At 40.6% G+C, this 9797-nt stretch overlaps 1 protein-coding gene across 1 annotated transcript in view; it reads left to right on the forward strand.

The window, feature by feature from the left end:
• Positions 1 to 3279, forward strand: part of LOC117813060 (transmembrane protein 164) — a 43164-nt gene extending 39885 nt beyond the window's left edge. Inside the window, 2 exon segments of the mRNA XM_034684126.1 lie at positions 1853 to 1889; positions 1892 to 3279. Of these exon segments, the coding sequence (XP_034540017.1) occupies positions 1853 to 1889; positions 1892 to 2058 (204 nt within the window). The 3' untranslated portion in view covers positions 2059 to 3279.
• Positions 3280 to 9797: the final 6518 nt, after the last annotated feature.

Below are 9797 nucleotides of genomic sequence, written 5' to 3' on the forward strand. Positions count from 1 at the left end.
CGGCAAAATACCTATCATACATCACATATATCCATGTCAGAATATTCTATTACTATTAAGCCCACTATGAATATTAAAATACGCCGAACCATGTGTCCTGTATCATACCTACATGTATGACGTTTGCAGAAAAAAAAAACCTGCATGAAAAGTCAGTTTAGTATTTAGCGAGTTATGATTGATTTCATGCGCTGACACATAACTGCGCCTGCCAAACAGATTACACTGAGTGGACCAAGATGGTGTCCCCACGGCTTGTCAGCACCAATAGGTAGCAGGCGGTCGATGTGGCGTCTACTCTTTATATGTCTTTGCTTCTATATATATAAGGGCAGCAGTGGACTTGGCCCAGAGCAGGTGAACCTCGTTAAGCAGTTATTTGATTCACTTGACTAATCAGAAAAAGAGTGACCAGTATCTGAAGAACAGGGGTCGCAGTTTGGGAAGCTAACAAAGTTGCAGCACTCAATAAAAAAAGTCAAAGAGAAATGGGGCCCTCGTGTTTTCTAGGTGTCGGTGGAAGTATGATTCTCCACAGACACCCACTGATCCTATCAAAATGATAGATGAACAAAGTATTGGAGCAAAACTGAAGGGAAACGGGAGTCACTAATGAAGGGGTAAATAAAAAGATTGGTGAACAGAGGGAAATCTTGCAACTGACTCAACTCAACAAAACAGAGAGAAACAGATCTAGGTTCCCTCCGCTGAAAATGAAACAAAAATAAACAAGCCTTTTCTTTAATTAAAACATACAGGATCTGTCCATAACACTGCCATCACTGGCCAAAATACACACAGTTACCGTTACTTAAATTACTGAAAGGGAATATGAATCAACTTTACAAAGTCTGTATGTACTGCAGTCACATACCAAGGTGTCCTTGAGCAAGATGCTGAACCCAAACTGCTCCAGTGACGCAGACAGCGATGTGTGTTTAAATGGAATAAGTTAATACTGATGGTCTTCTACTACAGAACCCTCTGTCATCAGTGTATGAATGTGATTGAATAGATGAACGTGATGAGAAGTTTTAAAGCACTTTGCCACCCAAACACCCATTGACAGATATGTCCAAATCATTTTGGAAGGACTTTAACATTGTCTCTAAGGCATTTTTTGACCGCAGAAACGTTACCCCCGAACTAGGGACTTTACCCCTGAACTACGTGCGTTTCGACCAAAGGAACCAAGGTCTAAATTTAGTTCAGGGGTAGATAATCTCCCCCCTGAAAAGCCCCTGCTTAGGGGCCTTTTCAAAGGTCCTGGGACTTTCAGCTGAACGTAACAGTGTTTGTGGAGTTTACACAGTTGTTGAAACACAGAGGGAGTTCTAATGCCTGATTTGCACAATCTACCCGGTACTTCAGCCTGCGGTTGAAACGCAGGCAACATAATGGGGGCACAGGAACCTTTTAGTTCAGTGGAAAGTAGTTCTGGGGGCTAGAAGATTGCAGAACTCTTCGTTGAAATGCACCCATTGTGTTTGATTATAAAGACTAATTTGTATCCCCAGCCCAGATGGGGGAAGTAATGAAAAAAAAAACAGAAACAGTCAATATTTAACAAAAATCATCAGTATCAGGATTGGCTATCTGCATAGTCGTTACTTTAAACATTGAATCAGTATATCCCAGATTGGTGGTGGTCAAGGAAGGATGCGGTGAGCTGAGGAGCAGGAGCTGGATTCAGATGAGATGGATTGGAGGTGATGGGGAGGAGGAGGGTTGAAACGATTGAGCCGAAATGCCGACTGAAAGCCGAACAGAGGAGAACAGATTTTTAGCCCAATTTCTATTTGTATCACATCAGGCCACGCACCCACTAAATCTATGTCTCTCTCCCCTCCAGCTGACAGAGGTGAACCTGAACAACATGCTCTGCCCAGCGTGTCCGACCCCTTCTACGGCCCGTGGTACCGGGTGTGGGCGGCAGGCCACCAGACCTTGCTGACCCTCATTCACGGGAAGGTCCTCACACTCCTCTCCCAGCACACAGGCACCGTCTGCAGATTCCTGCTGGACACACTCCGACTACGCAGCAAGAAAGTCGACTGAATGTCCTGGAAGGAGAGACGCACACAGACAGACCACGCCTTTCATTCTGAATGCCTGCCTCTTTTTTTTTTTTTTTAAATCAATCTTTAAAACATCTTTTAAGATCACTTTTACTGAAACAAGTGAGCATTTCAGGGCCAGTGAATCAACGTGTCATTTTTTTTTAGGTGTAGTAAGTCGGCTTGCATGCATACACATACTAGGCATCTTAAGGCTGGTAGGGTAGCATCATGGTGAGGGAACGATGTTTTTCTTTTTTCTCTTATTTTGGAAATCATTTCCAGAAGTGAGTTTTGGGAGATTTCTCAAGATGCCTTTTTTTGTAAATGTAAAAATTGGTGAGGACAGACTCCGAGGTCTCTCAGATGTCACTGCTGATCTGCAGTTGTTACACTTTTGGTTCTTTACGTGTGATCATATGTTAGAGGGTTCCGCTGCCATTTTATTGTCTCAAGTGCGTCTTGAATGTGAGCTGTTGTTGCTTGTTTATAGCTGCAATTTTTTTTTTGTTTCACATGTATGATCACCTCTTTGGTGTTGTCATGACTGAAAGCTTGTTTATGGCGTCCTTCTGTTCCCACATCTTGCTACACACATACACATGAAATGAAACCTTGTAAGTGGCCTCTTTGTCACATCCGCCTCCAGCCGTCTCTGATCATTCCAGGTGTGATAATCAGGGGACACGAAGATGTTTTACATGCTGAGATTTAAAAGAGATGAATGAGGATCTACACTGGGATGCTATTATTTCCTCTACCGCGAGTTCTGTGTATGTGTTTGTTATTCTGTTGTGATATAGGACCATATTCAGTGACTGCACAGCATGGTTGGGATGAATGTGATGTTAGATTTCGAAAACTTTGTATCTGGGCTGGAAACACACACCATGAAACTTGAAATAGTTGCCTGATTGTCACATTAATCCTGACTTCACTCCACCACACACTCAGTCTCTGTTTTGTATAAGAAAAGCATCAGATGATCTGCATGAAGTCACTTTGGGTCATTCATTGACAACCCAATCAAAAGGAAGTATTAGCTAGCATTAGTATTGGAATATTTCAGTCATGGTCTGTATCATTTCATCAAGTGTGAGGGCTGTGTGTGTTAATGTAGCATATATTGTACTTCACTGTAAAGAAGGGACAAGACACACTTTTGTATTTCTATGGGTTTGAGTGTATGTGATGTATTGACAATAAAAGTGATTTCAGTTGATCAAAGTTTGGTTTACTTTTCTAACCAGGATCAGGAAATTTCTGAAGTTATTATCTTTGAGTTTGAGATGCTGTGTCCATCAAACTCACATTTCTATTACTTAAACTGAGAGAGATTTGTTACCGTGGCTGTCTGCAGCACAACTAGTGAATAATTTGACATACATGACAATAGTGATATGATCCCCATTAGTTCAAATGATCGTATTTAACTGTTATGATGGTGTGACATTTATTAGGATTGATCAAGCGGCAACCTCTGGTCTGAAAATATGAGTCCAGTGCGGAAGTGCTAAAAACTGCAGTTCATCAAGGATCTGCTTGAGGCTGGCTCTGGAAGTACCAGAAGTCACATACACATGAATGGGAAAAAGACGATCTTTACAACAGAAATAAACATGTTTACAGCCTGGTACAAAAGACGAGTGTAGTCTGGATAGCTCATTTCTCGATCAGCACACACGTGAGGGGGGCTGATTTTTTTTCTAGCGTGACAATTTCGAAGATATTGAGATTAGGAGTCTTCCAATGAGAGGCACAGCTGACTGCAGGAACACTGTAGTTGTTGGTTGGGAGGCTCAAAGCCTGCCTCTTTACGTCACAATCACTCGACAGCAGCAATATGGCTGCCGTCGACGATTGGCCTCAAAACAGTTCTTCAGAAAACAGATGGGTGACGTCACGGATCCTACGTCTATATTTTATACAGTCTACAAGGTTGATACAAAAAAAAGCAAACATTCTCTTAAAACAGAATAGGATTTGTGGGTCAGGATATCTACACAACACTACAATAATTTATCTATGGATTATTCACTTGGCTCTTGTACAACTTTGCTGATAGACACAACTGTGCAATCTTAGCTAGTAGAGTAACATCTGGGCTGAGATGTGACTCTTAAAAATCATCTGTTAGTTACTTGAACAGTCTGAAATTTGGAAGACTTATTTGGGTATTTATTTACCATTCAACAATTTGGATGTGAAGAGTGATACCAATCTAAGTACAAGCCCAAAACCAACAAAGAAAAAAAACAAAAACATATAATAATAATAATAATAATAATAAAATAAGTAAATAAATACAAAAGATAATAATAAAGATAATAATAAAATACCATTCCTAATTTTCTCGGTGATGTTTAGAGGTTAACATATATAGTATTTTATGTCACAATATTACATTTCATTATATTCTGATGAACGTCATGTATGATTATGGAACAAATACTGGTTTACCATTTTGGAATATAAGATTTGTAAGTTGTAGGACGGTCAATTTAACCTGTTGTAGAAAACAGGAAATCATCACTTTATTTGATGCAGGTGGAAAACACGGACTGTGTAGAACATAGTTTAGTATCAGTGATGTCACTCACTGGTTTCTGAAGCCAAAAGATGGTCATCATTGGAAATATGTGTTGAATAATAATTCAGAATTAAATACGCATTGGAAATACTGACTTACTTTCAATCAATCAAGATGCTGGCAAAGAGGTGGACTAAGTAGCTTCATGCCTCTTGGCAAACATCTTTGCGGCTGATTTGACAGCATAACCTGCAGCTCCCACCTATGCACATCTATGCAAAACTTATAGTCTTCATATAATAAAATTAGAAGTGTAGAGGATCTCAGTGCAGTTTGTATAAAGAAAGGAACATGATATTGACACTAATCATTTTTTTACTTGGCTGTTTCCATGTTTATTTCTCATGCAAACTTAAGCACTCTCACATGGGACGTAATGGGATCTTATTGGTTTTTGAGGCCAGCCACATGTGGACACACAAGGCACTGCAGTTTTATTGCTGTCACAATAATAGGCGTTTTTCGACCGCAGGATTACCACGGAACTAGGGACTTTACCCCTGAACTACCTGCGTTTCGACCGGAGGAACCAGGGTCTAAATTTAGTTCAGGGGTAGATAATCTCCCTCCTGAAAAGCCCCTGCTTAGGGGCCTTTTCAAAGGTCCTGGGACTTTCGGTTGAACGTAACAGTGTTTGTGGAGTTTACACAGTTGTTGAAACACAGAGGGAGTACCTGGGAATGCATACTAGTTTAGTTTTTTATTAAGATTTCAAAATATTATTGTTTTTTTATTGTTTTTTTTCCATTCATCACTGGCCTGATTTGCACTACCCGGGACTTCAGCTCGCGGGGGCACAGGAACCTTTTAGTTCAGGGGAAAGTAGTTCTAGGGACTAAAAGACCCCGGAACTCTTGGTTGAAATGCACCTAATAGCATCAGAGATTCCTGCTGGTTGAAATCATTGCAGTTGGTATAAAATCCTTAAAACGTCCCCTTAATATCTCATATTAACCCAAGAGCATAAATGAGCTTCCATTTCAGATTTTTAATTAATCCTCAGAAATGAAGATGGCATGAATCCCCCTGTTTAACCCTCAACAAGGAAGTTAATGAGCATATATCCAGAATTATTAAACTGTGTCTTGACTTTCATGTCCTTTAGGCACACTTTCAACTGAAGTGATGCCAAGTAGCTTCCTGACTCATAAAATCTCAAGCGTCTACACAGTCTGTTTGGGTTCACTGCTCTCTGTAAGGCCAGACAGGCTAAAAAGCTTTAAGTGCAGCGTATCGACTGAAGTGAGCTGCATGGAGTTTTCACAGGTCTGCAGCACTTTATCATCAAGAGAGGCGGTCGATCTAAAACCAACCATGACGACTGCAAAGAGGCCTCAAGGTGACTGGGAATTAAGAGGAGACAAATGTTAAAATATACCGCTCATCTTTTCAAGTGGTCTTTGTGGACGCAGGGTGGTTCTTTTGTAAGTGGGAAAGCAACACAGAATCATGACTGCCAGAGGAAACGAGCAGTGTAGAGACAGTGTGAAATGGATTTGATACGCTTGACAAAGAAAGAACGTAAATCCCTGGTTAGCTGGAATAAAGTGAATGAAATAGACTTAATGGGAGTTTCTCCTTCTCAAAAATCACTTTAAGTCAGTTCAGCCATCATTCTGTTTCATTCAGACAGATGGAGGCTCAGAGGCAGACTCAGGAGACAAAGAGAGACAAAGTGCTGCTTGGATTTGATCTTAGGCCAGCTCTTGAGTTCATACACACACACGCACACACACCAGACTGAAATGTAAAGCTCTCTCTGAGCACTTAGATCTGAATATCAGGTAACAGGAAATGTATTTCCAGACGCACCTACCCGGACTTCTCTTGCTGTGAGAGGTTTTGGGTGGAGCAGGCAAAGTATGTGATGACCTTCCTCCACACAAAGCATTTGTGTAGCAGAGTTCTGACTTATTATTCAGGTTGGTACCATGAATTAGAGAAGTAGAGTACTTTCAGTCGAACATGCAGCATCAACATTTAAAAAGTAAAAGACATTTGAAATATTTTATCTTTAAAGCTCCTGTGAGGGGATTTTAGCTGGTCATGATATATGTAGAAGTCCATGCTGACTCTTCTCTCTCTTCCTGCTTTCCTAATAAAGGTGCATATAAAAGGTTCCTGTGCCCCCATTTGTTGTCTGTTTTTCGACCGCGAGCTGAAGTCCTGGGTAGATTGTGCAAATCAGGCCAGTGACATATGAAGAAAAAAATATGTATATTAAATAATATTTTGAAATCTTAATAAAAACTAAACTAGTATGCATCCCCAGGCACTCCCTCTGTGTTTCAACAACTGTTTAAACTCCACAAACACTGTTACATTCAACCGAAAGTCCCAGGACCTTTGAAAAGTACTACCCCCCAAGCAGGGGCTTTTCAGGGGGGAGATTATCTACCCCTGAACTAAATTTAGACCCTGGTTCATCCGGTCGAAACGCAGGTAGTTCAGGGGTAAAGTCCCTAGTTCCGGGGTAATCCTGCAGTCGAAAATTGCCTTAAATCAAAGATGGTGTTTACCCTTACAAGTATTTAATCAACCAGATTTAGCCTCCACCTTATTCAACCTTAGTCACCCTGCTGCTGTTAAACTTTATAACTGTTCTCTGCTCTGCTCCGTCAGTCTGTCATTTCAGTGTGGATCCCTGTGACTCCTCCACCCCTGTCACCTCCAGCCCATCTCATCAGTGTCAGAAACTTATCACACCTTTGAATATAACAATAACCTATAATATACATATTGGGAGGCAAAGAGTTTACCACCTGGGTAACGACCATAGACTGTATAGATAATGGACGTAGTATCCGTGACGTCACCTATCTGTTCCTGAGCGCTGTTTTGCAGCCAATTGACGGCGGCAGCCATATTGGAAATACGGAACTCAACCAGTCAGAGTGTGACGTAGTTTGAGCCTCCTAGCCAACAGCTATGTGTTCCCAACCGGGAGTCAAGTCAGTCATGTCCTTGTTTGGGCAAAAACTTGTAATCTTAATGTCTTCTGAACCGTCGCGTTAGAAAAAAATTCACCCCCCCGTACAGTGTGTGCCGATAGAGAAATTAACTGCGTAGAGCCAAGCCGTTTTTTGAACCAGGCAGTAAACATGTTTATTAATGCTGCAAAGATTGTTTTTTTTGAATTGGTGTCTATGTGGTTTCCGGTGTTTCTGCAGCCAGCCTCAAGCGGATTCTCAATGAATTGCAGTTTATAACACTTCTTCATGGGCTTCATTGTTTGAGACCAGAGGTTGCCGCTTGGTAAAGACTGTTAGTTGTTTGCTGGTTAGCCAACTAAACAGGAACCATGGCTGTTTTCGAAACTGCCTCTTACATACTACATAGACATGTAGTATGTAGTATGGAGTATGTACTGCATACTACATACTGCGTTTGAAGGTAGTATGTAGTATGACAGCGGAAGTAAACAACGACTAAGCTGATAGCAAAACTGCTTCTTTGATTTTTTTTTTCCCAAATCAGTACAACATCCGGGAAGTTTTGGCATACTGCAGAATTTGCTCTTGTTCACATACTACATACTGGATTTTGGCTGAATCAGTACGTACTGCTAGTATAGAAAGTGATTTCGAAAACAGCCCATGACTAAAGCTAGAGGATAAACAGTTGATTTAGTCATTAAGTAAAACATAGAGCCCCCTGGTGTCAGATGAGAAGAAAAGTGAAAATCTAAACTCTCAGTTTACAAATCCAACACAAAGCTAGTGATCAGTGCAATAGAGTCATAACCCGTGCAAGCAGATTAGGATTTCATAGCCAGGGTTTCTTACAGTGTGGGTACCAATTTATAATCTGATTTTGTAAATGAGGGCACAATTTTCTAAACTGTGGGAACAGATTAGTAAATGGGTAAATTCTCTTAAACTGTTGGCACACATTTCATTAACTGGGAGCATGATCTTGGAAATTGTTGGCAAAGATTTAGAAACTGTGGGAATATTTACAGAAATTGTGAGCACCTTGACACCTTCAAATTTTGTTTAAAAAGGGGCGATACATGGTGGCCCTGAGAGCTCACAGCACTGCAACTTAAGACACATGCAAAAAGACAAAACACAAGCAAATTAAGAAAACATCTTCATCAATCTGACAACACATGCGCAGCATTTAGAAAACGCACTGCAAAGACCACAACACAACAGAAGTGTTTCCAGAGGACAATTAAAAGTGATTCACATTTCAGGACATGCTTGTTGTTGACGTGGATTTTGAGTCACAGCGCTATTAACGTTCTCTTACCGTTAGTGGTGTTGGAAAATAAGATAAAAAAGTAAGTGTTTTTCATTTATTTTAACATTGTGATCGCATGATTCAGCCTATTGCTGGAAACACTTTTGTTGTGTTGTGGTCTTTGCGGCACGTTTTTCTAATGTGTTGTGTTGTGGTCTTTGCAGCGCGTTTTCTAAGTGCTGCGCATGTGTTGTCAGATTGATGAAGATGTTTTCTTAATTTGCTTGTGTTTTGTCTTTTTGCATGCGTTTTCTCAAGTTGCAGTGCTGTGAGCTCTCAGGGTCACCCTAGCTATATGAGATGAGAACTCTATCCCACAGCTGTCAGGACATTTCAGTTTGGACCAAAGTGGATTTAAAAAAACGCCTTTTGGCTTTGAGTGTCAGTAACAATGGGAAAAAAAACAGCAGAACACTTGAAGTGATAGTGAATTACATCAACTCATTTGCCGTTACTGGACTGTATTATACTACCAATGCTTTGAAATTGGGTATTTGTTGCAAAGCAGAGCACACTGCTGTGTTCACTCTCACTGCTTTGAGCAGTTTTATTTACATGAACTGTTGTAACTCTGTAACAGAAAGAGGTGAATTAATGTAATGACGCTGCTCTCACATGGAAAACTAATTTCCTGTGAGGGAACAAAGAGCTCTTTTGTTCAGTTTCAGCTGTAGGTTTATGAAAGGACATTTTAAAAGCTAAACTTAGTTGGAGTGTTGAATGAAACCTTTATCAATCAGTGCGGCCTGATAATCAGAATGTAGCCCACAGCTCAAGTGCTGTGTGACAGCTTTACTTTATTGTGTAAAAGAGACTGGAACATCAGAGCAGAGTATCAGATGGGGCCATCAAATTTAAAGGAGCAGTTCACAAGATTTCTCATTCACCTATCCCGCTTAACAGAT

The sequence above is a fragment of the Notolabrus celidotus genome, chromosome 5 (assembly GCF_009762535.1).
Source record: "Notolabrus celidotus isolate fNotCel1 chromosome 5, fNotCel1.pri, whole genome shotgun sequence".
NCBI lineage: Eukaryota > Metazoa > Chordata > Actinopteri > Labriformes > Labridae > Notolabrus > Notolabrus celidotus.